Raw genomic sequence first — 26,551 nt, 5'->3', positions numbered from 1 at the left:
GGGTTATTTCATGGTCCTGGCGTCCTGGTTTGAAGCAATGGCAATGGTTTGATCGCCACCATCTTTGGTGTTGCAGCACACGCATTCGCCCACATCAGTCGCCATGACCGCAGGATCAGGAGCCCCGTCGACATCCAGCGCCTCATCCTCGACGCACCGGAAACAGACTGCTAGACGCACTGGCGGGATGCCCCAGAATCCCAGGTACACCTCACAGGCCTCCCAGCCAGCAGCGACGGCATCAGCATCGACATCCTCCTATGCTTCTTTGTCTTCGTCGTCTACAGCCGCTGGCGGTGTTGACCAAGGGCCTCAAATAACTTATCCTCGGACACTTGTCTCCAGTTTGAGACCTACCATTGGAGCCTATACGCCCCACCTGGACACTATCAAAAAGGGTCTGCAGTACATCACGGATTCAACGACAGAATACGAAGAGTTCTTTGGCAGTCCGTCAGCGAAGGGTGCAGGAAACAAGGATGCGCCCTCCGCAAATCCCACGAAACCAACCTCTCGGTCGAAAGCGGCTCTGGCAGCTCATGCAGAAAGGGAAGCGTTCAGTCAGGACCCACATATTCACATGATGGAGAATGCACTGCAACTCATTGTCGATATGCAGCGACAGAACGAGGTGGAGAAGCAGGCTTTGGACAATTTGGCGTCGATGGTCAGCATGGGCGCACAATTGCCTGCGGGAGACTTGTTGGGGTCTTATGAACATCTGATCAAGAACGAGACCAAGCACCAGCAGGCGAGGCTGAAACAGGAATTGAAGATTAGACCGACGCCCGGAGGGGTCGATCGCGAGTTGTTGGAGCTAAGGACAAGGGTGTGGGAGATACATCACGGCAATGATCCGTTGCCGAGTTCGGGAGCGACGGCTGGAGATGAGGATGAGGATGAGGATATGGAGATCGTGGTGATGGCGGACACGGGTATGCAGAGTTTGAAGTGCCCGATTACGACGAACTTTCTGGAGGATCCGGTGACGAGCTCGGTGTGTAAGCATAGTTTCTCGAAGGCGGCGATCCTGGACTTGATTCGATCGCGCGGTCGAGGGCAGACGCCATGTCCTGTCCATGGTATGTTTTTTTTTTTTTTTTTTTTTTAGTTGTATCGACAGGAGGATGTTAAGGTACTGTCTTTGAAGTGTGCAGATATTGACTAGATTATTTTTCCCGACTTGTGTAGGTTGTAGTCGCCCAGTTACTGCAGAGATGCTGCAACCAAACAAGCCATTGGCAAGGAAGGTGGCTCGACAGATTGCGATTCAGGAGGAGCTCTCTCAGCGGGAAGACGAGGAGGTAAGTGCCATGCTGCTTTTAGTGTCGTGTTTATACTCGGTGGGTCAATTGCACCTCTTTGACGTTTGCTCCGCTTTATCTTGTTTTATTTCCATTGTAGTATACAACGCTGGATTGAAGCAATTGCACAATAGAGAGCGTATGGCAGGCAGGCTTCTAATAGTGAAAATAATGATAATAGTAATAAAAAAAAATTCATAAATGGCAGATTCAAATATCGCGCCGAAGAAGAGATTGATTGTGCCGGGAATGGGAACGTGGCCTTGGAAAGCAGATCGACGTAGCCTTGGATATATAGAGCATGCAAGAAAAGAATCAAGAGCACACTTCAAAATTCTATTTCTATTCAAAGACAAATAAGCGCGAACCCATTCATTCGTTTCTAAACGTCCTCTTCATCCTCTCTATCGCCCATCTCTTCGTTCCTTTACATTCCTCTCTCCTCCCCTCCCCTCTCACAAAAAAAAACAATAACTCGAATCGAAATGCATCCAAAGGCCATCATCCTCGTCGGCGGACCCTCGCGTGGCACACGTTTCCGCCCCCTTTCGCTCAACGTCCCCAAGCCCCTGTTCCCCGTCGCAGGCAAGCCCATCATCTCCCACCACATCGCTGCCCTGTCCAAGATCGAGGACCTCAAAGAGATTCTCCTCATCGGTTTCTTTGAGGACTCTGTCTTCTCTCAGTTCCTTCAGGATGCCGCCCGTGAATACCCTAGCCTTCATATCCGGTAACGTCTCTTTTTTTCATTATTATTATTATTACAATTGTATGCTGTTGGTTGCTACCCTGTGGGAAATATAGGACGAGTTCGTCCTTCAATTGGGACAATCGACGAAAAAAACGAAACGTGGACCTGGTTGTTGGTCACCAAGTTTCGGTGACCACTCTCTCTCTCCTAACTCTATCCATTCCACTCTTTTTTTTTTTTTCTCTCTTTCTTTTTCTGCCTTCTCTTTCTGTCTTCTACTACATGTTCTTAGCTACTTGCGCGAATACCAATCCTTGGGTACCGCTGGAGGGCTCTATCATTTCCGCGACGAGATCTTGCGCGGCAACCCCGAACAGGTGTTCGTCTTGCACGCGGATGTGGCCTGCACATTCCCCCTGATCGAGATGAAGAAGGCACATGAGGGCCATCGTGGACTGTGCACGATTTTGGGCACGAAGGTGCCGAGGGAATCCGCCAATAACTTTGGATGCCTCGTTGCCAAGGCCGATACGAACGAGGTTTTGCATTATGTGGAGAAACCCGAGTCATTCATCTCGAACTTGATCTCCTGTGGAGTCTATCTCTTTGACTGTGCCATCTTTGATGAAATCCGCAAGTCGCTCGAGAACAAGAAGGGAAAGTAAGTCAAGGGGGGGAGAGGGGGGAGACAATCGATTTTCGTTCAACGGCTATTTTGGGGGGGTCGAATGGTCATAGCTGACATGCTATCTTTTTTTTTTTTTTTTTTTCTTCTTACTTACTTAGCGTCGAGACAGATATCTATGGCAGGGAAGTTTTCCAGGATGGCAACAAGTTGCGTCTGGAGCAAGATCTCCTCCGTCCCTTGGCTCAGGCCCGTAAGCTCTTTGTCTATGAGACCAAGGACTTCTGGAGACAGATCAAGACTGCTGGGTAAGCCGAGTTTTCCAATACCATCATCGCATTGGGGGGGGGGCTTCAGATGTATCTGCAACGGGATATTAATGATCGCATCCACATGGATCTCGTTCCATGTCATAGATCGGCCGTACCCGTGAACGGCTTGTATCTGGAACAACTTCTGCAGACCAACCCCGAGAAGCTCGCCAAGAACGTTCCCGGTGGACCTGAGATCGTCGGTGCTGTCTACATTCATCCCACCGCCCAGGTTGACCCCAAGGCCAAGGTACGGAACAAAAAAAAAAAAATGGCCCCTCATCTTTGGAGATCGCAACAGCTTTTTAAGTCCCCCTCCTTTTTTTTTTTTTACTATAACACAGCTCGGCCCGAATGTGTCGATCGGCCCTAACGTCTTTGTGGGCAAGGGCGCCCGTATCCGGGACTCGATTATTCTCGACAACGTCGACATCAAACAGAACGCCTGTATCCTGCACGCCATCATCGGCTGGGACTCCAAGATCGGGTGCTGGACCCGCGTCGAGGGTACTCTCCCGGCTGCCCACAACAGCACGGCCGTGACCAAGAGCGGATTGAAGATTCAGTCCGTCACCATTCTCGGCAAGGAGGTCTCTGTCAAGGACGAGGTCATCATCAGGAACTGTATCGTCTTGCCCCACAAGGACTTGAAGCAGAGCTGTGAGAACGAGATTGTCATGTAGAGAGACATCTTTTGTAAAATGTTAAAAAAAAAATCAAGAGAAAAATAATTAAACATCTTTTTGTGGAAGGGGACGAAAGAAAAGCAAAGGCTCCTTCAATGATGGAGATGTTACTACTAATTGCTTATAAGCTACACGCGTCGCTCGCCAAAGAAAAAAAAAAAAAAAAAAAAAAAAAAAAAAACGTATTCATTGTTCGTTCATCCTCGTACTTGTTCGGCTTTATTTTTATTTATTTTTTATTTTGCTCAAAATCCTTGAAGCCTAGAATCGTAGAAACCCAAGGATCGATCCTAAAGCCCAAGTGACTCTCTCACGACTCCCAAGAAGCCTCGACGATCTCGCGTACCCGCCTCGTGTATTCCTTCTTATTCTCCCTGTACAGATTTGCGGCCTCGGCGTTGGCGGGCGAATTCGGATTGGGGTCATGCAGCAAAGACTGGATGCTCGTCAAAATGGCCGCAACGTCATACGTGGGCGACCACCGGTTCTGGAGAATGTCCAGGCACAGCTCTCCGTTCGCATAGACGTTCGGATGGAACATCCGCGAGACAAACTTCACGGTCGGAGGTTTGTTCGGGTAGGTCTCGTCGAACTGCAGCAGAAGCTTGAATGTTCCGTCTTCGAACGGTGTCTCTCCTGAAGGAAAGGGATGAAAAGGAAAGTTAGGTGTTAGGGAAATAATAGCATCGATCCATGTGGGGTGAGTGAAAGAAGAGTCCATATTGTACCACTGCTTCGCCGAAACTGAAAATAAAAAGACAAAGAGACTGCCTGAGCACGGTCTTTTTTTTATTTTTTTATTTATCTAATCTCCCTCCTCCGCATCCCATGTACGGAGCTGTTCATGTAAATGGATCGCTTTTTTCATATATATCTTTTCCATTGAGCAGGAACAAGATAGATGGGGCTGAAAGAATATAACGCATGATTAAAGATACCCCCCCCTCGCCCTTAAACCTGCCGCCCTCCCCCTTACTAACGCCACCCCTGTGTAGTCGGTCTATCCAACTCAGTCCGATCGTTCGTAACCGGTGTCATCAACTCAAATAATAATAATAACAAAATAATAAAAAAACCTAGTCCTGGTCTGGTCTTATACAATCGTCAGACCTTGCCCGGGTCTTGTCTCTCAATCCAGTCCCGTCCCGTCCAGCCAGTTCTGCAGCGAAGAATGAATGCCAAAAAAAAAAAAAGACGACCATTCGACTTACCAGGTCCAAAGATAACTGCATTCCAGAGCATGATGTTATCAGAACAAGGTGCACCAGAGATACCGCCTGGAGGGTCACTCTGGAGGCGTTTGAAATCCTTCATGAGCCTGCGGCGCGACGGGGTAGACATTTTTTTTTTCTTCTGTGTGTGCCACTTATTCGTATAGTATTAGGGAAATTGTCCGTGTGCGAAGTTACTGTTAGTCTGTGAAGGGGGGAAAAGCGGTTTACGAGTATCTGATGGAAGGATGCAAGAGATTTGGCGCGGTCTTTGATGAGGCAAACGAGAAGAGGGGGTCAAGGATGCATGGAATGAAGAGAAAGAGATGCAAACTCACCTGCAATGGGGCGAAGAATTAAAAAAAAAAAAGGCGTAAAAGCCACTCGGCGATGCTCAAACTGCCACCCGCGTAAATGAACGCATTGTTGCTGTGTCCATTGGAGGACCAAGGGCTACATCTATCTCCATGGAATCTGATTGCAGGCAACAATTGCTCAGTATTTTCTAGGGCATGAAAACAGCTTTAGTCTCTATATACATGACATTGTGCTATATCCTTGAAACTAAAAGAAAAAAATCAAAAAAGCTCCTCCACCTACTCATCGCCCTCCTCCTCCTCCTGCGCTTTGCAGATCAACTGCAATGTACTCGCTGGCCCTCCCTGCCTGTCTGGCTACTATCTCATCCGTCGCAAAAAAGAAAAAAAAAAAAGAAACTTGCACCGCTGTCCCCGATCTTCTCCACGTCTGCGCCTGCATCTGTCCATGCAAATGGCCGCTGCAATCCATGGTGTGATGGTGTGCTGCTAGATTGCTACGCCCTATCGCCGCCTAACAGTTCCTTCAAGCCTTGCGAAGTGAGCGAGGACGGACTAATCGAGTGGTCGTATCTGGAGGTTGCACCGCAATGCTCACGTTCTCGTACGTCGTACAGAACGGGTCCTTGCACTTGAACACCTTCGTCGGCTCCAGCACCGTTCCCAGCGCTCGTCGAAGCTGTCGGTCCATGTAGCCCAGTCCGACCTGGTAACTGGCGTTCATCCACCCGAATCCCTCACGCGGAATAAACTTGAAGTCCACCCCCACATTGCCGTACTCGACCTGAACCTTGTGCGTCATGTTCACCACATCAAACTTCTCAGGCACCATGCCATTAAAATCTACAAACGACTTTGTGATACTATATAAGCAGGCAACAATGTATACACCGGTGAGTAAGACGTGGTATATGGCAAGGTCATATGGATAAACCAATGCAGAACCATGAGATATTAAGCGTAACATACGTATACAGCCAGCGGTAGCAGCATCGCTTGGTCTCCTCCATGAATCCGTATTTCTCGAATCCAATCCACGAGATGATCTGATGCGGTGCCCAGCCAAAGGGAAAGTCCCATTGACGGTTGGGACGCGATAGTGTAATGATACCTCTCGATGCCTCGCTTCCAGATACCAATCCTCCAGTCACCTCGAAAAGAGGCAATGCACAAACCCTATGGAGATATAAAATGAACAGAAAAGAGATTAGCAGATGCTCTCTTATAGGAGTGTAATACAAGTACGACGCTGCGCCCGACAATCCGGTCCTTACATCATCCTCTCGGCCTTCTCGCGATCAGCACATCCTGCCCACATGGTGTAAAATGTCGTGACACTCTCGTACGTTCCCATGGCCTTTGTCCTCGTGTTGTAGTCAAAGAACATACCACGTTCCTCGTTCCAGCAGTAGTTGTTAATCTTCTCCTGACGAATGCGTGCGCGCTCAAACCAATCCGCGGAGGTGTGCATGATGGTCTTTGGCCGGCTCTCCTCGGGGATGGATTTTGTGTCGTAACTGGCAAAGAAAGGCGTCTCAAAAGAGTCGCCAAAGAGTGTTTGGATCGTCTCCGCAATGTCCATCTCGTACTTGTACAGTAGCGAGTTCAAATCCACAGTTGCAACATCGGCAGCGCAGTTATCCAATCGATAGGTGGTGTCGTGTCCTGACTCACGGACGGCACGATCGTGGACAAAGTACGTGTCCAGCTCAGGCTCATATATCTCTCCGGCATTATACTTCCGACTGTACTCCTGAATCGGAAGGCCCTTGGCATCCGCGAAAGGCTTGATGACATGGTCAAAGTGTGTCTCCTCTGTTTCTGGTGGCATGCCGATTCCTTCGCTGTGGAACCGCGACAATCCACACTCGGGATCATAGCGGGGCTGTGACATCCAGATAGTCAGGTATTCCTTGATGGCGGCTGTCAAGGCGATTGCGAGCCATTGCTTGTTTTCGATTTCGAGACTGAATGGGAGGCGATCATAGACCTTGAGTATCATATCCGTAAGGAATGGAGGTTGGGTCCTGGTCAAGTAGTAGCTGCGGTTGGCGTTCAAGATCATGCCGTAGTGCTGAATCTCGTACACGAAATTGTCGACCATACCCTTTGCCAGCTCTAGACGGCCATCGACCAACAGACCCAGAGACTCGAAGTAAGAGTCCCAACCATACATCTCGTTGAAGCGACCTCCCGGGACGACGAATGGAACGCCCTTCAAGCTCTCTTCACCCTCCTCATTCACGAACTTGGTCATCGCCAACGCCAAAATTCCTGGCCTGTCATTGATCGACTGGACGTACTTTGGCGTAATCTTCGCAGGAAGCTGCTGGATGTCGAGTTTGAGATGAGGCTTCTGCAGGCTGACGTTCTTGTAGTATTTCATCACCTCGGTCTCGCCATGGGGGATATAGATTCTCGGCGTAGTGTTCTTGGACCTGTTCTTAGGGTCGCTCGCAATCATCTCCAGTCCCTCTGCATCGATGCGACGAGTGAGGCCATCCCAAAAGTGATGTCTGATCATACGCGAGAGTCGATCGACAGGATTTTCGTTTAAGCGAGACTCATCCAGAACGACATATTTACGACCATAGTCCTGAGCCAGAGACAGCTCCTGCAAAAGGTTGCTAAGCATATAGGTGCCCCGAATATCGTACTTGTTAAATCCAGCCGAATCCGCTGTTCCGAGTGTGATGACCTTGGGGCCGACATCGTTGACTGTAATCTGAAAATCGCCGTCGGTATCTTCCTGCTCCAAAATCAGTTTCTGAGTCTCCTCAACGTCAATCAAAAATCGTCTAGGCTTGGTTGCCTTGTCGTCTATAGAACGAAAGAGAGCGGGATAGGAAAAAGAGTAGAGATGAGTTGTGTGAGGCCTATAACCGATAGGCAATCGAGCTAACGGTTTGTTTATCAAGCATATCTCTGAACGAGATAAGGGTTGTGCGGAGTACGTGCATCACTTAAGCCTTTTTTTATATTCTCCGTTCAGACTACAAAACGCATGTCTGATCCGATTGAAAAAGAAGAGCAAAGCAGCTAACCATGTGAACCGCGACGCGGCCGTCTGTACTTTGTGCCCGATTCGGGATGCACCATGGGATCATTGCTCTGCAGGACGGAGGGCTTGTTGGACTATTTCAAATCCGAAAACCATGAGATTACCAACGTTAACCAAACAGGACAGCTCGTTAGAACAATGAAGACAATAAACCCTTCTTGTTGCTTTATTCAGCATGAACTTCGAAACACGACAAAGAGATATGTTGGCTGTTAAGATAAGCAAGCTTCCCTCATTCTCTCTCTCCTCGCCGTTTTTCCATCCCCTCGAGAGTACATGGAAAATAACTTTCAGGAAATGTTAAGTGGACCGTTCTTGACAAAAAGATAAAAAAAGAACAGGGAAACACGGTGGGTAAGCGCAGATAGACACTTCAGTATGCAATTGATAGTCTTTTGTCGACAAGAACATAATATGAAGGGAGTGTGAATCAAGTTCCCGGGTTGATTAAAAAAAAAAAAAAAAGGCTGCTTCGCCCTTCAACCCCCCTTTTCGCGCTCAAAAAACCGCTGTTCGTCCTTTGGCTCTTTTTCTTCCCGGCTATTTTTATGCGAATCCGTACTTTTTTTTTCTGATAAAAACGAAAGAACACAAACGAAAGGCAACATTCCACGGTTTCCTGATATATTGCTTTGTTGCTTGAAATCACTCCACAGTTTCCGAGCAATCCCAAACAGCATGCCAACTCAGCCTTAATGATTTGCACACAACCAAAAGAAAAACAGAAAAGAAACTTACGCTGCCAAGTGTCCTGTGCCGGTTGACATAGTTGTTGCTCGAATAGTACTCGTTGGCGGGAACGTGAGCTGAGGAAACAGAGGACGAAGACGGAGACGAGGACGGCTTCTCCTGGGTTGTTGTCGCGGTTGTTGTGGCAGCAGTGGTACTGGTGTTTGAATTGTTCCTAGTGGCCTCATTAGTGGAGGTAGTGCTAGTGAGGACGGGGCTGGTAAAGCCGGTGGTATCCATGGCCACGGTGGAGGCACTATCAGCGACGTTCATTGTTGTCCCGAGTAGTTGCAGTTGGTGGCGGCAATCGAAGCAAGAGCAAGGCAGAGGTGTTAAACCGTTCACAGGGGGCGTGAAGGTGGTTCAGCAATATGCGAGCGGCGTCCGGTGTGTCGAGTAGGAGGGAAGTTGGAGTGGCGCAGAGAAGAAGGAAGGATGAGATGAGTGGGAAGAAAGAGGGGAAGAAGAGATGGAGAAGAGGGAAGGAGTAGAAGTGTAGAAAAGCACAAGGAGACAAGGACAAAAAAAAAAGGCTTCTTCCAAATACGTCAGGGCCAAGTGGACACTTTTGGTGTGACTACATTCGCGGAAGAACACCATTCCATTGAATCGACGCGTCTTTCTATCGACTGTCCCTTTCAATCCCTTCCTGCTACCTGCAAGGATCGAACAGACAACTGCAGAGGGAGACTTGAGGACTATAGCGACAACGATCGACCGGCGATACATATTTGCCTGCATCAATAGGAGTAGGAAACAAGGGAAAGGATGGTCTCTTTGCTGAGGATGATTCATCTTCTACGAACCGAAGCAGTGACACAACACACTGTGCTCGCTTGCTTTGCCACTCTTACTTTTGTATGCGTATTCCATTCCCACCGTTCGTCAACAGACATACTCATCTTGGCCTAATATGTTCTACTTCTCCTTGCCTATTGCTACTGCATGCGGCGCCTATGTTTGTGCCGAGTCATCCTTGTCGACAATCCCCTCCTCTTCCTCCATCATTATGAAGGAAGAACTGCCCCACATCTCATCTTTCTTTCTCTATCTTTCTTTCTCTATCTTTTTTGGTTTATTACATGCATGAAATAAAAAAAAGGAGCACCGCGCGTGCTTGTCAACACACTGTGCCTGAATAGCCTGCACATTCGTCAGTGCCGTAATTTCTCATTTCGATTGATGAGTGAAGGTTTATACGGTCGCTGTGAATAGACGAGTCGTGTCCGCAGGAGAAACAAATGTTCCGTATTTTTTTATAGTCAGGAAGGGAGTTGAAGTTGTAACTTGGCAAGAGAGACCTTTTATTTGGTTGCTTTCAAACGCTTTGAAAAGAAGCTATCTCTCTCCCTCTTTTTTTTTTTTTTTGCAAAGAGAATGGTCATGTCTAATAAGAGCCGTCAAAGCTTTGCGGTCGGCTGCTTTGTCTGTCAGTAAAAGTCGTTGCCCTTATCCTCCCCTCTCAAACGCGCCTCCTCCCACAGCGTCGTGCCATCGCACAAGCAAATCTTCTTCGCGTTCTCAAACACTCCCGCAGATCGCGCAATAATTCCACAAATAATCCCCTTGCCCGACCCACCATCTTCCGTCTTCTTAACCCCTTTACCCAGATCATCCGTCTTCTCCGTCACCACCATCGACCGTCCGATGATATCCCATACCTTGATCCTCTTCGACTCCAGCACCAGATCGCCCCATCCCTTCTCATCGACTTCAATGTTGCCTAGGTCCCCCACATGGCCCGTCTCGTCGTCACCATGCGCCACGTTCGTCGGGTTATAGTGTCCACCCGTCGTGGTCGCGCCGCCAGATGTATCACCGAGCTCGTGGATGTGAATACCATGTTTGCCCGGGGCCAAGTTCTGGACTGTCACGTCAACAACACACGTCTCTCGGCTCACTTGAAGAAAGCGGACAAGACCGTAGGGCTTCTCAGATGTGGGTAGGGTTGTATACGCGGGGTTTTCATGACCGATATCCAGAATGCACACTGCTGCTCCAGCGTGCTCGCCTGGAAGCAGAACCGTAGACCAATTGAACGAATAAAAAAAGAATGGAAGAAAAAAGAAGGAAGCGCGAAAGATAGAATGTATCAGCCAAATGTCCTCGGTAGCGATCAAACGACCTTGACAAAAGAGTCTTACAAGGTGCATCTATATCATACCTTGCGCAACTCCGGATCCACGCACGATAACGGTCTTGCCAGTGTTCTTCAGCAGACGCGAAATGGCTGAAGGTGGTGCTATTTAGCCGTCAATAATCATTGTTTGCAGAAAAAGTAATTACCAGTTGCTGTTAGAAAAATGTCCTACATAATCTTCAGATAGTCCAGGCTAGATCAGACCAGCGCAGCGCAGCGCCTCCGGGACCAAATGCGAATACTCACCACTGCCTTCCACAACAACGCGCTGTTCCTTCAGATCGATGTCGAATTTTTTGATACCCTCCGCTCCCTCGAGGACCTTCTTCACGTCTTTGACACACGACTCGCAGGTCATTTCAACCGCGAACTCGGTCTAGAAAACACATTCGAAAAAAATGACGATGTTGCATTGCTCGCCTCGGGTGAGTCAGCGGTTTTCTTTCGAGTCTACGGCTCACAAATGAACAATTCTATGCACCAGGCAGCAGCAGAAACCCTGTAGAAAGGTTTTTTGTGTACCTTGAAGTCTGATTCAGTTTGCACCATGGTCTTTATAGTAATTAATACGCTGAAAAGTGTGAGGTTGTCTTTTTAAGCAGAAAGGAATGGCTGTTGAATGGAATCGCAAGGAAGTGAGCTTTGGGCAACTTTATTGCGATGCGTGAGGAATGTCACGTGTGCTCATTACTCAGCTGGCTGACGGGCGTTGCCATATCCCAATATCCAGAAACCCATAACGAGCAGCGCAGTGCCTAGCACGTCAATCAGCGAAGTCCTAAGATGTTTATTCGTTTGACAACAAAAGTACAACAATAATTAGTACGCAATTTAATTGCTCGATTTAACACGCTCAAAAGGATATGTGCAAGCGATAACTTACAAGATGGGCAAGGCATAGTTGTCCGGATCGTAGCCCCAGCGCCAAAACAAACGCGTGATCGACTTGGCGAGTACTAGCGCAATAACCACAAGGGTCAATGACACAGCAGCATAGCCGAACACGACACCTGCACTCCATTGGACATCGCCCAGTCCGAGAAGACTGATCACGGCGAGAAAGAGAATCTCGATGGGAATGTGAACCAGGAACAGCGTCTTCTCTGTTGCACGATAGTTCTCTGTGGTGTTGGCATGCAGCGCCGTACTGATTCGACTGGCATAGATTGATCCGATGTTTCCTGTCAACCCATTGAGAACAGGCGAGATCATGGCCATTCCTGGGAATTGGTTGATATAGCGCTCCAGTGTCAATCCTGCTGTGCTGGCGATCACCATGGCAGAGAAGACTGGTCCCCAGCCCTCCTTGACGACCTCAGAGACATACTTGTTACGACGTACATAGTATAGCCATACAGGAATCAGTGCTAGCTGGGCCAACAGAACCATGAGGCACAATGGCGTTTCTATAAAATAAAGGCCGTAGTTAGTTCTGATCCAACGTGGGACTGTACACAACAAGTTTGAGAACGAGATGAGATGACATACGAATATATTCTTGCAGGAAGACAGCGATGCCCGACAAGATCATGAGTGTCACCAAATCTCCGAACGACGAAGCCAGAGGACACGCGATGTTGTCTATGTCCATTACGACATGGAAACCAAATATGAGTAAACACCGGCACAGTCTGATCCATTCGTCATTGAAAACTTTCTGATATGTTGGTGGCAAATGTTCTATGCCATACCTGGGTTGACTCTGTAGTGCCTACAAATCAAGACGAGTGCACACATGAAGCTGCCCAAGACAAAGCTGCTGATGGAAGCGCACAGCATGCTGGAGGAAATCATGAGCGCAATTTCTTCCAGGTTATTGGTGGTAGGATGGACGACCATGCCCAAGGCAAACGAAAACAATCCTGCTATTGATCCCACTGTAAGACTCTGGAGCTGAAGCAGCGCTAGGTTTCCTTTGATGAATGCATTCCGTGTTGCGATCGAATCCAACAACCCCATGTTCGACTATGCCGAGCAAGTAAGACAGTTTCACATATTAGAACACGCCTACAGATCAATTCATCCTGTCAAATGAACTGTCGCATCAATGAGTAATTCGAGACACCTACTGCTGTTGAGAGTCGACTGGCGAGGTTCATTTCTAGGTTTCCCTTCAGGTTGAGAAGGATGGGTATCAAAATAATAAGTTCGGAGATCTCGATGAAGACGTCCCAGTGCTACACAAAGATAACGATTGATCAATCATGAAATGAAAAAAGAATGAAGTCCGTGGGTTAGTGGGACTAGTCCGAAAATAGCGGGGCACGCACATTGACCAAACCGTGAGCAGACTCGAGGAGACTAACCTGCACCTCATCCAGAAGCCAGCCAGCACAGATCAATCCGCTGACTGCGATCACCAAGGTTGTCGATGCCTAGTTGCGGACACCAGATTAAGCAATGAAGACATCGAGTTAATTGATTGCAAAGCAAAGGTGCACAAGCCCTTCGTTGGAACGTAATTGCCTCATGCATCTTACCTGCATCCACAACCCATTTTCACTGTCGTCGCCACCGTCGTCTGCACCTCGGTGACAGGTTTCATCGTGATCATGGTTGGTATCAGGGCTTGCGTCTTCAAAGTCAAAGGCCTCGCGTCCGTACTTGGGCGGCGGCGACTCTGGGTTAGACTCAATTGACACGATGGTGCTGCTGCTTTCGCCTGAGTCTTCATGTTGGGTGATTCCAGAACGAGCATTTGCAGCATCGGTCTTTTGACGGCAAGTACTGTCGCTGCCGTCTTCGTCGGAATCGCTTGCAAGGATGTGCTGGCTGTGGTCCAATTGATCAGGACGAGGTATGTTGTACTGAGTATGGTTTCGCTGAGAAGAAGATATAGAGTCTGGATCGAGGTCTTCTTCTTCAGGCGTTGAATCTATTGAGTGTCTAGAATCCCGGAGAGGGGCGTAGGCTGCTTGTCCGAAGGACGGTGTTGCGGAGGAAAGAAGTCTTGACATGGCGGTATCGTGCTTTATGACAGCAAGAAGGGGAGACAAGAAGATAGATGCAAAGGCGGCTGATAGAGTGAAGATGGAATGGAGATAGAGTGGAGTGGAGAGAGATAAACGAAGTAGAGAAAGAGGGAGGAGGGGAGAAAGCAATAAGCAGGTCTAGTTGATGAACAGATGAGCAAGAGGTGTAGTGCGTGTGTGTATGCGCTTGCAGTGGTAATAGGAGGAGAACAATGGTGGCAATTGGATGATGAAGACAATGAAGATGATGGCGGAAGAGGGATGAGATGACAGTGTGTAATGCTGTATCTGCTTTGCCCGCTCGTCTCCTTCCTGTCTTCCTGCACCCAAGGGAATGACTACAGTCTTACAATTTGTTCCTTCTCTGCCCGACAACAGCATCCAATACGTATACTCAGTTGGTGTGTCCTCCAGTCCCCCCTGATGCTCCTTTGGAGAGACAACTACGGGCACCATTGGATCCCATTCTGTTGACAACACAGCCATCCAAAAGAGACAGATATCTATAGGCAACGTCCACACGCGATCGTTGGTTACAGCATCCCAACACATGTGTAGACATGCCGTGTGATATGGAATTGTCTCTCTAAAAAAAAAAAAAAGGGCTGCAGTGAAGCAGTGAAAGGGAAGAGGAGTTGTAGTACATGCGATCGGGCCATCTTAATACCGCCAATCAGAGGTCGTCCTGGAGAGGATCCCAACTGTGCCTGTTTCTTGTTCCTGAAAAAAGAGAGATCTCGCCTTCACTTCTCATCACCTTTTAACACTTTCCTCATCTTCATCCCTTTCTCTCCACTCTTCCTCAATACCCTCTTACCCTCTATTACACAATATGACCGTCTTTGAAGCAACCTGCACGGCACCCGTCAACATCGCCGTCGTCAAGTACTGGGGCAAGCGCGACACCTCCTTGATCCTCCCCACTAACTCGTCCCTCTCAGTCACGCTCTCGCAGGACCAACTCCACTCCAAGACCACCATCCGCGCCTCTGCTGACTTTATTTCCGACCGTCTCTGGTTGAACGGCATTGAGGAATCCATTGAGAAGAACAAGCGCCTGGTCGCCTGTCTCCGTGAGACCCGTGCCCTTCGCGCTCAGATCGAGGCCCAGAACGAGACCGCACCCAAACTCTCGGGACTCAAGATTCACATCTGCTCCGAGAACAACTTCCCCACCGCTGCCGGGTTGGCCTCCTCAGCCTCTGGCTACGCCTGCCTTGTCTATACGCTCTCGCAGCTCTTCCAATTGCCTCTCGATGCCTCGGATCTGTCAATCGTCGCCCGTCAGGGATCGGGATCTGCCTGCAGAAGTCTCTTTGGCGGGTTTGTCGCCTGGGAAATGGGCGAGAAGGCCGATGGTTCCGATAGCAAGGCTGTTCAGATCGCTCCCGAGACCCACTGGCCCGATCTCCAGGCCATGATTTGCGTCGTCTCTGATGAGAAGAAGGGCACCTCTTCAACCGAGGGCATGCAATTGACCGTCAAGACCTCGGCCCTGTTGCAGCACCGCATTAAGGAAGTTGTACCCAAGAGGATGGAGGACATGATCGCCGCTATCCACGACAAGGACTTCCCCAAATTCGCAGGGTTGACCATGCAGGACTCGAACCAGTTCCACGCCGTCTGCCTTGACACCTACCCCCCTATCTTCTACATGAACGACATCTCCAGAGCCATCATTCGCATTATCACAGAGTACAACAAGGACGGCGTCAAGGCCGCCTACACCTTTGATGCCGGCCCAAATGCTGTCATTTACGCGCCCCAGAAGAACATGGCCGAGATCTATGCTATCCTCTCCTACTACTTCCCCGGTGCCGCCTTTGACGACTCGCTCGGATTGTTGAAGGAGAACTCAACCCTACCCGCCCTGCCCCAGTATTTTGACACCAGGATCTCGCCCGTCTTTGCCCAGGGCAGCGTCAAGCAGATCTTGCACACCAAGGCCGATGGTGGTCCCCGTGTTCTCGACTCTGCTCAGCATGGTCTCTTGAACCTCGAGGGTCTTCCCAAGCGCCTCGCTTAGACGTAGATCACCATAATCCATTTCTTAATAAACCATCCTAGTAGTCCAGTAATAAACGAAAAAAGTACTATCATACATTATACTTATAATCATCGAATGTCAGAGATGGCTAAAGAACGAAGGTAGTTTTTCACTGTAGAGAACGTGGGAGCATGCGCTGTTATCAATTGGGCTCCGCATCGAATGATTTTTATTTTGGGACGGGAGATAACTTTGCTGAGTGGATCATGATTGTCGCGGCTGCAGAGGGTACTACTTGCGGAGCCTGCTGTATCATTTTTACTGCTGGGCCTGTTACTGCTGGGTTTGCTGCTGCTGTAATAGCTGCTGTTGCTGCAGCAGCTGTTGTTGTAGTAGTAACTGTTGTTGTTGCTGCTGCTGTTGTTGTTGCTGCTGCTGTTGTTGTAGCTGTAGTTGTTGCTGCTGCTGTTGTTGTAGCTGTAGTTGTTGCTGCTGCTGTTGTAGCTGTAATTGTTGCTGCTGTTGCTGTTGTAGTGCCTGCTGCTGTTGAACGACTGCTGCTGTCAGATTAGACGGTGGAGCAGCTGCTGTCAAACTGATCTGATCCCTCAGCGACCCTCGCAACCAGTCCTTGTAACACCCGATCGCCGACGGAATCGGCATGTTCAGAAACGCCGTCTTTGCCGGTGTCGTCGCCGTGAAATCAATCGCCGTCAGACTCGCCGTGTTCGCACTAGTGTTTGTTTCCATCCCACTCAGGTCCAGGTTCTTCGGCGACGGCGTCGAAATCGTGATCGAGCTCAATGCTGTCTGCCGTGCGGTACTCCACGCGTCATAGGCCCGGAAGAATTCCTGATGGACGGCGCCGAGGACATACTGGACCATAGGGAAGAGATTCACGGTCCAGACAGGCGAGTTCTTCCTTTCCTTGACTACGATCACATTGTCATGCTGGTCTGGCGGCCACATCTGTGTCAAATCGTCCAGAATCAGCGGCAGCGAGAATCCGGTTCCAATGTCCGGTAATCCATCCGACGGTGGTTGGCTGACTGCGCAGAAAGCATATAATGATAAGAGATCCTTTGGTGGCGTAGGCGCTTGCGTTCCTGCTACTACTGCTGCTGTGATGGCTGCCGTTGAGAGTTGGGCATTGCTGGCTGCTCCGACTCCCGACCCGTTTGCTGCGACACTTCCCGGCGGCCCTTTGGACGATCCAGATGCTGCTGTTGGTGGCGCCGCATTTAAAAAATCGTACTCCTGACGAGCTGAATACCTTGTACCTCGGATGCGCGTTCGCAAGGGATCCAGGACGTCCGCCACCATATCCACATAGGATTGTTCACTATGAACAGCAAAGAACCCAAATAATCCAAGTTAGCACAAATATCATCACATCCTGACTGCTGCTACTATTCAAAACCTAAGGGAAAAGAAAAGGGTACTTGCCCAAGGGAGCAGACAGAGATCTCATACAACTTGCAGGCCCACTCCAAAAACTCCTCGACATATTCTGTCAATACAACTTGACGTCCATCCTTTAACCGTCGTACTCGATTCGGGACTATTTTCGCAAATACAGGGACCAGAACAGATTGTGAATATTTCTAGACGACAGAAAAGAACGTACGATAGACCGAAACCACATTACCTTTTGCTGCGTCTGTTTCCGAGACGTATCGGCTCCTCTCATTGCCGACCAGCCGCACGAGAGTGTCATCCAGATCCAGTACGAGCGGAAGTCTACGTACCTTCAGCAGGTTGTGTTTTTGACTGCTGATCATTGCCACCAAATCTTCGTGTTTGCAAAGGTATCCAAAGATGTTGCTATTTCATTGATCCAACAAACACTCCATGTTAAAGGGGTAAAATTCAAGCCCCAGATGCAGCAAATAAGGTCAATCTGTGAAAGAGCACCTACGTTCGATCACGCGAGGGCTTGAGATGTAACTCCCACTGCTCATGCGTCTTTTCTGCCTTGAACTCGATGTAGGAACTCTGCAAGAAATGAAAAATAATGAAAACAATAACGCAACATGAGCACCCATCTCTTTTTTGGCCGATAAGAACCATGTGAACAATGAGAATTCCAAAAGCAATTGAGCATAGTATTCCGCATACCTTTCTCATACCACTGAGGTCTCCCCACCACTTGTCACCAACAGGAAAGTCGAAGACACAGCAGTGCCTGATATTATGCTGGGCCATGACCATGTAGAAACTTCTTGGTAAACTAGCCCGGATCATATAGTGTCGTTCAAGGAAAAAGGTCTGCTGAAGATCTGGCTGGGGAAACATCTCCCGGATCTTGAGAGTTGATGAGCTTGATCCCGGCGAAATCAGATCCAGTGATAGCGTTGGCTGCCAGTCTGCAGCAAGAGAAGGCGGCGTAGAAGCAAAGGAAAACCTTATTGGCCCTGGTGTGTGCGGATGACCATTGTGCTGAATGTGTTGCCGGGGCATAGATGAGCCATTGGGCTGCTTATGGGCGAGGACGGGACTTGGAGGAGGAAGGTCGAGGGCCGTCGTGATAGAGTCCCTCCGCTCGATACCGGTATTGACGCCAGAGATCGGGAACGCTCCAACCGGCGCCTCAACAGCAATATGTGGTCTTGGTCGTGCTCCTGCAGATACTTTGGCTATCGATTTTTTTTTTTTTTAAAATAAACACAACAGAAAGAAGGTCGATAAGGATATTGTTTTCTTCTCAATCATGGAATGCTCCAAAAGAGCGTTGGGCCTTGTTCCTGAACAACCACGTTGTTTGAGGCACACAGACACTATGACAAAGAACTCGTCGGCTCTGTGCAGTTTGTGACACGAACCCAGGGGGGGATGATAGACAGCCTAGTTCATTTTTTATAGTCAAATACAAATAACAACCCTCCGATGGACGCACCTTGCTTGTTTGTCGGCCTGTTTGCAGCTACACCTAGTAATGACTCAGATTCTCCAGTCGTAGACACCTTACGTATCGTTGGTCTCTTTTGCGCCATGGCCATCTTCATGCCAACAGCTAAGTTGACGGCAGTCTAGCAAAAAATATTCAACAGATCCAGGAAAAAGACGATTAATAAACGATTGCCTTTCAACCTTGGTCTATATTTGTTTCCGGATCACTCTTTGTCATGGTCGCAGAGCTATTGAGTGTGTAGCTGTTGACTGACACGTTCGGCGCCCTTATAGAGACCAGAAGACAGGATCCCATTAGTTAGCGACAAAAAACATAAAAGAACCCATTTCAATTGACACATTGATCGAGGAAGAGCACCCAAAAGAGACCCATTCCAGCAAGGAGAGTCCGTGTGCGAAGATTTTACCCACAAAAAAAAAAAAAAAAAAAAAAAAAAAAAACGAGAGCAACCCAAAGCAGAATGAATTCGAGATGCATCCGAAACCTCATTCCCTTCCCTCACCGAACAGCACCAAGCGTCATCACTCTCCTCAAGATCTAGGTTGTACCTTTTCACGTTCACTGCTGTCGATATCCATGTACAGGGGCCGCAATGGCTTATTTTGGCGATAGAGTTGTAGTAGTAGGAGGGGGGTGGGGTGTGCTGAGTATGTGTCTATTAGTCGAGTCGATTGTCGGTTGTGGGAAGATAGAGTGCGGCTCGATGAAGGAAGTGAGAAACAATGGTTTGGCTGGTCACTAATGTGTATAGTCGAAAAGGATAGCTCAATGAGCCTTGGGTGGATATGGGCGTTTTGGTGTAGCACGGTTGAAGTGCTCTGCAGCTCGTGCGTGCTTGTTCGGCAAGAAAGAAAAAAAAAAAAAAAAAAAAAAAAAGCTCCCCTCTCACAATTGACTGAAGAAGAAGAAAAGAAAGTTGACAGGGAAAAATCGATGCATCGGCTTTTTTTATACCTTTCACGCAAGCCACTAGACCTAACTCATCCCTTTCTGTGGACCACAAGACGTCATGTATTGCAGGGCCTATGTGAAGCCCTGTCGGGAAATGCCTCTCCTTCTCGATTGGTTCCCGAAGAAGGCTCCGGCACAACCCCACACTCCTCAGTTGTACACTGAGGTGCAGTTTAAGGTCGAAATGGTTGTCTGGTTTCCTGATATCTCACATGAACTGGGCGTTAATTTCTACAGCTAATGCAGGTACAGTGAAAAAAAAAAAAAAAAAAAAAAAAAAAAAAAGAAAGAAAGAAAGGAAAGGAAGGAAGAAAAAAAGATATGCAGTTCCAGAGTCAGCTCTCTCAATATCAAAAGACTACTGAATAAGCGATAATTGACCAGTGCTCTATCATTCTAGAAAACCCATGAAAAAGCGCTCGTATCAACTCCATATGAATCAAATATGGCCCCAAAGGTTATGCAAATGGAGAGATTACATGTGCTTTTATGCCTGTGTATATATCCTGTGGGTCGAAATGCTGACGAATGTTCGCGCCATTGTCAATTGTCAGTTCTATTTGTTTGTATCGGAGAATGGATCGACAATATCAAGCAATGAGATCGTAAACGTCGTCCATACCATAGTACAAACTTGTAGTTGTTTGTACAGCGATAATGCATGACATGTTTGCTTGAATAACGAGGACCCCTCCACAAACGCGTCATATCGAAGGTTGAGGGACGGAGAATTGTTTCTTAGTGCTTGTGGTGCGCTGCACAGCAACATAGACCTCCAAGCTCAGTCAAGCTGTTAGGCGAAAAGCCCATGAGGGGTAGATCCGCCCTAGATATCTCTCTTAATATGCATGAAAGTAACCTGTCTGTGTGGGACGTCCCGCCCTGTGCCCTCGGCTTCTGGGTGGTGCGTGAACAGCCTGAGACACCCCAAAGAAAAGATCTACTTGCCTGTTTTGGAAAAGGCTGGTTCCTGTACCAATGGCAGCAGCCTATGGTGCCCCATTGTGTTTCCTTCTACTGTACTCTTTTGAACGAAACAAGCTCCAGCAGCCAGCTTAGTATGTTTCAAAATAATCCTAGGCATAGATAGACAAGCGCGTACGTTCATATCTTATCACCAATAGCGTTCAGGCAGAGGTGGAAAGTCATTTTTCTTATTACTATTTATTTTGCTTCAAGAACAAAAGGGTAGGATGTGTATATGAGAAAGGGCAGGAGGCATGCTGTGTGATTAATGGACTATATATGTAAGAAAGAAAAAACGAAGGAACGGATGAATGGAAACAAGTATGCAGTGTACAAGGGAGAGCAGGACAGATGAACAAAGAAAGAGCAAAGAAAGAGAGATGCATGATGAGGATATATGAAAGAATAAAATGACTTTTCTGGACTATAACGAGAGATGCAAAAGTATGGAAAACGAGGAAGAGGAAGGAGAGAAAAAGGGGCCAAGGAAAAAAAGAACACAAGGACACAAGCAGTGTTGGCATTAACCAAGACAGCCAACAAGTACCAGCGCCTTTTGGCAAAGCAAGCCGAAGAAAAAATGGCGCAGGACTCTTGTCGCTTGCAATTGAACAAGAGGGTTGGATAATTCTATCCCTGTTCTTTTTACAGCACTTGCTGGGGGTCATTTGCCGCCGAGTTACTGGTAGCCCTAGAGTCGAAGACGGCAATGAATTGGCGTGTTCCAGAACGGCGCCGATGTTATGCTGTGTTCGTGTTTGTGTTTGTGTTATTGCATCCATCGGAGGCCTTTTTGAGATACTTAATGCTTGCTGGTTGTGATGTATGAATTGTGTGCTGGCGCTGTTGTTTGATGTTCGTTGTTTGTTGTTTGTTGTGTTCGTTCTTGGACCAGACTGGAAGAATGGTTGCCTTGGGAGACGATTCCAGGATGGATCCGTCTCATTCTCATTCGCGAAGCTTCTGCTCAATCTCCCTGATCCTTGACTTGGCGCGTGTCATATAGTCGTTCAATCTCTTCTTGGTCTCTTCTGCCTCAGCCTTATCTCGAAGAACTTGCGAGAGCTTTAGACCGAGTTCTACATGTTCCTGCTCCAGCTTCTGCACCCTCTGTTCGTGCTCTGCGTCCTGACCGAGGCCGTTGTTGAGGGGCGACGAGGGCGAGGGAGGCGAGGAGGCATTCGAGGTCGAGGACGAACTGGAGGCTGAGGATGAATTGGAGGAGGAGATGCCTTTGGCCTGAAGGACGGCCTGCTTGGCTGCAGCTACTTGGGCATGGGTGGTGAGGACCAGCTGCTGGTAGGTAGGGATGGCAGCATGAGCAGCATTGTAGGCCTCTTGAGATTCGGTAGAAGTTTTTCGAATCTGTTCCAGTTCGCTCTCGAGCTGTGCACGGGCGCTGTCTGTGAGTTTGCCTTCTGGGATGGGTGACATGACGATATCGAGGGCAGAAATGGAGGAAGCAGGTGAAGGCAGGCTATTCGTGAAAGTCGTTGCGGTCATGATATCTAAGGGTGGTGAATGGATTGATAAGCACCCAAATGGCGTTAATCGGGAGGAGAGAGAGGAAGGAGGGAGGAGGGAGGAGGGAGAAGGGAGGAGTTCGAGGTTGAAGGCGAGTTCGAAGTCAAGAAAAAGACGAGAGGTATGGTGTGAAAGGTAAATGCGTGCGATAGGAGGAGTGGAAGAAGAGAGACGGGCTGAGTGAGTGAGACACCAAGGACCAATTGGATGAGGAGCCACAGAGATGAGTAAGTGTGAGGTGTGCGGTGTAGACGGGAGTGAAGTTGAGGAAAGAATGTGAAAGAGAGAAGTAAAGAGAGAAGACAACGAAGGGTAGAAGTAAAAGAAGTGACGAAGAACAAGGTGAAAAAGGGTGCGTATAGACTGCATAGACATATAGTCATTGCCCATTGAGATGTAAATAAACAAACAGCAAAAAAAAAAAAAAAAGACAGAGCGCGCGCCATTTTTTGCAACAACAACGGCAATGTAGAAAGTAAATGTACCGGAATGGACAGAGTGGGAGTTTGCAACGAGTGCGCGACAATTGTTTGACATGGAAGAGGAGGGTATTCTATTTCATTAAAATATTTCCTTGTCCGTATATCTTCGGCTTTTTTTTTTTCTGTTTGTCTGTCCTCGATTGGATTGAATCGATTCCTCCCTTCTGTTCTGGGTATGAATTCCATTCCAATGAAGAAAGAATCCGCGCCGAGAACAAGGGAATTACATCCTGGTGATGTTCTGAATTTTTTTGTATTACTGCTGTCATTGTTTTTCGACAGTTGCAAGCGATAACGGTAATGGCAGTGGTAATGTGTTGTGGGCAACACGCGTGGAGCAAAGGGGGTGTGGATACATTGTGTGATATAGATTGACAAAGCGAAACAAAGCATGTGTGTGCATGCATCCTCCTGCATAGGCTAACAACAGTTCGTAAACTGGACTTACTTGGGAGGGATGATGATGGCATGGTGTACTCTCGAAGGCTCGGTAATCGCGGGGCACTGAAGCAAGGCAAAAATAAAAATAAAAATAAAAAAAGTGTTGCTAGCGGTTTGATTGTCCACTGGTGTTCAAAAAAAAAAAGGCGTTGGACTGTACTGATCGATCTTTTAGTCAGACGACAAGGAGATGTGTAGATGGATAAAGATGTATTGACAATAGAATCTCAGTCAGCTCTTTGAGCAAACGGGATAAAGGAAAAATGGAGAGATGGAGGTAAGCGGTAAAAATGAGCGCCGGAAGCGAGATGGCATTCGAAGGTCTCGGCTTCCCTACTCCTCTGTCTGCCTTTTATACACAGTATCCGAGATGGTAGTGCTCCATCGGTATCACACTCAACCCAATGAAGAAAGGGGGAAAAGGCAATAAAACAAACAATCGACTACCGGAGATTGCTCTTCTTCTCTTCATCTTCTTTGGCATTCAACATTTGGAAAGGAGAAAGAAATAATTGGGCCAGTACTGAATCAAATCGGATCCATTATTAACGGATAATGAACGGTACAAGTAGCTGAAGGAGGCAGCGAGTGGTACAAGAATGGGCAACAGTACAATATCAAGGGCATTTGGCGCGAAAAAAAAAAAAAAGAACAGGGGTGGCCCATTATCGTCGATGAGGATGGAATGGAGTGGCCTTTCAGAAGTGACATTAAACTAGCAAGGACAGGCAATAATATATAATACAACCGCGATAGTATAACAGTCGAAACAAAGAACCCACGAACGATGTTTTCCAATTTGCGGAGCAAATTGTTCCAACGGACAACGGCAACGGACAGCCGCGTGCTCACCCCATTTATCATCCGGCCATTCATTTCTTCATATTCATTCAAAAAGGGCCAGGGAAGGCATAGACAGCAGGTGGGAGGGGAAACCGCCAGAAAAGACCCTGTTCATCAACGGACGTACAGAATTTGCTGAAAATCTTTATAGCGAAGCTAAAAAATGAAGACCCTCCTTCGACCATGCAAGATGCTTCTATGTTTGTGCTTCTCTCCTATTCATGCGGTGATTCCATGCATGTAATGCATAGGAGCATGGTCCGCCCATATGTGAACCATGCCCATACGCATGTATGTATACACACAATTACACACACACCAAACATAAAATAACTTTTCCGCACGCCTAAAATCCACACTTTTGTTTGGATTGTTTGCTCACTCGACCATACACAAATGAAAATAAACCCCCACACGGCCACAGCATATGTGTAAGGCCAAATTTACATTGAATGTTATATCGCTTCCCAAATCAATAGTAAATGTTCTGATATCCTTTGGCTGGGCTGTGTTGGACTGATAACAAAAAAAAAAAAAAAAAAAAGCTGGAGTCTTAGGGATCGGGGAGCTGTCTAGTGTGGAAGGCATGCATGCAGATTTGGTCTGGGAGTTATGATTTCAGGGGAGAGGAAAGGCCAATCAACAAAATTGCGAGAAATGGGAACGAAGGATAAGAGAACAAACGGCCCCTCCTGTCAGCTCTGAACGTGTAGTGCAAGTAATCAGATCCTGGTCTTTGCCAACGGCGGGTGATATATATTGGTTTCATTTATCCCCTGGCAAAAGGTGCTTCATTACTCCTGTCTTTGCATTTTTCTTTTCAATAGCACAGACAAGGTCTTTGGTCCCAGTCGGACGCGGAGGTTTCTTTTCTTCTCGTTCCATTTTTTTAGTATACAGTGGGCGAAGGCCAGATCAGAATTTGGGATATAAAAGAAGGGTATGCTCACCAAATTACCAATAATTAAAATGAAATAAACAAAAAAAAACGTGGCATTCAGCTGAATTGGAGGTATCTGTGATAGGTCTCCTTGGATATCAGATAAGAGCGTGAAGGACGGTAATAGCTAGCAACTGGTCAGTTGAAAAGCGAGCAAGGCCCTGACAGCATGGGTCATACTAACAAAGTGCGTGCGGTGACCAGGGAACTGTTCTGTTCTACATGTGAGCCATATGTGTTGCCTTTTTTGCAGGAATCGAAATCGAGGAGCGTGAAGTGTTCCGCAGGGTGCTATGAGCTGAGGCGCATGAACACGCGTCTGAGGTCCCAGGCCAAAAAAAAAGCAGCAATAACTTCATACATACACAGTCTCTATGCTATGCACTGCTCCTCATTGGCAAATGATGCGTCCATTCATGCAGGCACAAAGACCATCCGCCTGCGGAGGAATTCTTTCGTGATTGGATCATTTATCCGCAAAAGCAGCTTCGTCCTGGCTCCAACGTCTGTTCGCGCTCACTCGCGCTCTTTTCTGCACTCATTCTGCAAGGCAAGACCATTTCTCCCCATGTGGTTGATCGCCGTTCGACAGCAAACGACCGCCCATGTTTCACTTCGCCTGCGAGTTGTTGAGCACACACGATCCTTATCCCCTTCCCATTGCTTTTATTTTTCTTCCCGTCCACATATCGCATCATTCGCAGCCTCCCTTATCTTCCAATGTGTGTGATGCAGTGCAACAGAAGGGGCATGCATAAAAAAAAATGTGGGCGTTATAGACCACTATGCATCTTTTTGTCGGTGTGTGTCGAAGCCGTCTGAAGAACGTGATACACAGGCGAAGAGAGGCGCCGCACAGGATAGAAAGAATGTGCAGCGTGTGCAAATGGTGAGATGTGATAAGAGTATTACCTTTTAGCCTGACTCGGGGGATCGAAAGAGGGTCGAGGTAGTCCAAAGCGCGTAAAGAGCGTAAAGAGGAATAGTGCTGTGTAGCAATTCAAGCTGTGTGTCTGGTTCAAGCGTGCTTGCGGGGCTACGATTGCGTGTGAAAACGGCGTGGAGGACGAGTGAGGAACAGAAAATACTGTCAACGAAGGTAAGAAAGATTGTGTTGTTTATAAACGTGTGCTCGATCTTGCCGACGATGAAAGAAAAAGAAAAAGAAAAGGAAGAAAAAAAAAAAGGCCAGGATGGCAGTGAAAACGGAACCAAGGGGATATGTAGTCGCTTGGTCTATAGGTCCAAAGCGGGTCGTTGGAGAGTGACAAGAAAAGAAAAACAATGGCGAAGATCGCATGAATGGGACCCTGCACTAGCAGATCCCAAGACTGACCTCTCCACGACTAGACTATCTGATGCAAGTTTCCTCAACAGTTAAGCGGGAGCGGAGCCTATGCCAGATGTTTCATTTCCTTTGGCGTTATTTAAGACACAAGTTGAATCTACACCTGCTGCA

At 47.9% G+C, this 26,551-nt stretch overlaps 11 protein-coding genes across 11 annotated transcripts; 4 read left to right on the top strand and 7 right to left on the bottom strand.

Annotated features, from left to right (window-relative positions):
• Positions 1-3: 3 nt before the first annotated feature.
• On the top strand, positions 4-1,537 carry BC939DRAFT_448717 (zinc-finger of the MIZ type in Nse subunit-domain-containing protein). Its single transcript, XM_051555274.1, has 3 exons — positions 4-1,082; positions 1,192-1,304; positions 1,405-1,537. Exons 1-3 carry the CDS (start codon positions 104-106, stop codon positions 1,420-1,422), a joined length of 1,110 nt encoding a protein of 369 aa, XP_051413318.1. The 5' UTR covers positions 4-103; the 3' UTR covers positions 1,423-1,537.
• A 106-nt stretch (positions 1,538-1,643) lies between these two features.
• BC939DRAFT_448716 (nucleotide-diphospho-sugar transferase) lies at positions 1,644-3,686 on the top strand. Its single transcript, XM_051555273.1, has 5 exons — positions 1,644-2,034; positions 2,288-2,656; positions 2,782-2,928; positions 3,037-3,181; positions 3,276-3,686. The coding sequence occupies exons 1-5, from the start codon at positions 1,790-1,792 to the stop codon at positions 3,612-3,614; spliced, it is 1,245 nt and encodes a 414-aa protein (XP_051413317.1). The 5' UTR covers positions 1,644-1,789; the 3' UTR covers positions 3,615-3,686.
• A 132-nt stretch (positions 3,687-3,818) lies between these two features.
• On the bottom strand, positions 3,819-5,149 carry BC939DRAFT_448714 (ubiquitin-conjugating enzyme E2 2). Its single transcript, XM_051555272.1, has 2 exons — positions 4,829-5,149; positions 3,819-4,253 (listed from the first exon to the last, which is right to left on the bottom strand). Exons 1-2 carry the CDS (start codon positions 4,956-4,958, stop codon positions 3,928-3,930), a joined length of 456 nt encoding a protein of 151 aa, XP_051413316.1. The 5' UTR covers positions 4,959-5,149; the 3' UTR covers positions 3,819-3,927.
• A 522-nt stretch (positions 5,150-5,671) lies between these two features.
• Positions 5,672-8,244, bottom strand: BC939DRAFT_483845 (neutral trehalase; the record flags this gene model as incomplete). The annotated part of the gene is made up of 5 exons (XM_051559211.1): positions 5,672-5,700; positions 5,761-6,008; positions 6,115-6,321; positions 6,420-7,965; positions 8,190-8,244. The coding sequence occupies 5 exons, from the start codon at positions 8,242-8,244 to the stop codon at positions 5,672-5,674; spliced, it is 2,085 nt and encodes a 694-aa protein (XP_051413315.1).
• A 1,915-nt stretch (positions 8,245-10,159) lies between these two features.
• On the bottom strand, positions 10,160-11,682 carry BC939DRAFT_422894 (superoxide dismutase). The gene is made up of 4 exons (XM_051553117.1): positions 11,598-11,682; positions 11,322-11,451; positions 11,100-11,177; positions 10,160-10,946 (listed from the first exon to the last, which is right to left on the bottom strand). The coding sequence occupies exons 1-4, from the start codon at positions 11,622-11,624 to the stop codon at positions 10,366-10,368; spliced, it is 816 nt and encodes a 271-aa protein (XP_051413314.1). The 5' UTR covers positions 11,625-11,682; the 3' UTR covers positions 10,160-10,365.
• Position 11,683: 1 nt separating this feature from the next.
• BC939DRAFT_448709 (uncharacterized protein) lies at positions 11,684-14,369 on the bottom strand. The gene is made up of 7 exons (XM_051555271.1): positions 13,556-14,369; positions 13,382-13,450; positions 13,145-13,252; positions 12,767-13,040; positions 12,564-12,656; positions 11,959-12,481; positions 11,684-11,853 (listed from the first exon to the last, which is right to left on the bottom strand). The coding sequence occupies exons 1-7, from the start codon at positions 14,030-14,032 to the stop codon at positions 11,763-11,765; spliced, it is 1,635 nt and encodes a 544-aa protein (XP_051413313.1). The 5' UTR covers positions 14,033-14,369; the 3' UTR covers positions 11,684-11,762.
• Positions 14,370-14,691: 322 nt separating this feature from the next.
• On the top strand, positions 14,692-16,149 carry BC939DRAFT_448707 (diphosphomevalonate decarboxylase). Its single transcript, XM_051555270.1, has one exon. It carries the CDS (start codon positions 14,880-14,882, stop codon positions 16,071-16,073), a length of 1,194 nt encoding a protein of 397 aa, XP_051413312.1. The 5' UTR covers positions 14,692-14,879; the 3' UTR covers positions 16,074-16,149.
• A 186-nt stretch (positions 16,150-16,335) lies between these two features.
• BC939DRAFT_129424 (uncharacterized protein) lies at positions 16,336-19,076 on the bottom strand. Its single transcript, XM_051550054.1, has 6 exons — positions 18,931-19,076; positions 18,153-18,670; positions 17,953-18,029; positions 17,683-17,858; positions 17,481-17,595; positions 16,336-17,376 (listed from the first exon to the last, which is right to left on the bottom strand). Exons 1-6 carry the CDS (start codon positions 19,037-19,039, stop codon positions 16,368-16,370), a joined length of 2,004 nt encoding a protein of 667 aa, XP_051413311.1. The 5' UTR covers positions 19,040-19,076; the 3' UTR covers positions 16,336-16,367.
• Positions 19,077-20,874: 1,798 nt separating this feature from the next.
• On the bottom strand, positions 20,875-21,727 carry BC939DRAFT_129371 (uncharacterized protein). Its single transcript, XM_051550052.1, has 2 exons — positions 20,999-21,727; positions 20,875-20,918 (listed from the first exon to the last, which is right to left on the bottom strand). The coding sequence occupies exon 1, from the start codon at positions 21,642-21,644 to the stop codon at positions 21,057-21,059; it is 588 nt and encodes a 195-aa protein (XP_051413310.1). The 5' UTR covers positions 21,645-21,727; the 3' UTR covers positions 20,875-20,918; positions 20,999-21,056.
• Positions 21,728-23,587, bottom strand: BC939DRAFT_129378 (uncharacterized protein). The gene is made up of 2 exons (XM_051550053.1): positions 23,317-23,587; positions 21,728-22,370 (listed from the first exon to the last, which is right to left on the bottom strand). Exons 1-2 carry the CDS (start codon positions 23,336-23,338, stop codon positions 21,811-21,813), a joined length of 582 nt encoding a protein of 193 aa, XP_051413309.1. The 5' UTR covers positions 23,339-23,587; the 3' UTR covers positions 21,728-21,810.
• Positions 23,588-25,000: 1,413 nt separating this feature from the next.
• BC939DRAFT_129454 (uncharacterized protein) lies at positions 25,001-26,104 on the top strand. The gene has a single exon (XM_051550055.1). The coding sequence runs from the start codon at positions 25,262-25,264 to the stop codon at positions 25,820-25,822; it is 561 nt and encodes a 186-aa protein (XP_051413308.1). The 5' UTR covers positions 25,001-25,261; the 3' UTR covers positions 25,823-26,104.
• The last annotated feature ends 447 nt before the right edge of the window (positions 26,105-26,551 follow it).

This window comes from Gamsiella multidivaricata, assembly GCF_025024155.1.
Source record: "Gamsiella multidivaricata strain RSA 2152 chromosome Unknown BC939scaffold_25, whole genome shotgun sequence".
NCBI lineage: Eukaryota > Fungi > Mortierellomycota > Mortierellomycetes > Mortierellales > Mortierellaceae > Gamsiella > Gamsiella multidivaricata.
Note: the sequence above shows the minus strand (reverse complement) of the source record. Positions and strands in the feature narration are given on the sequence as shown.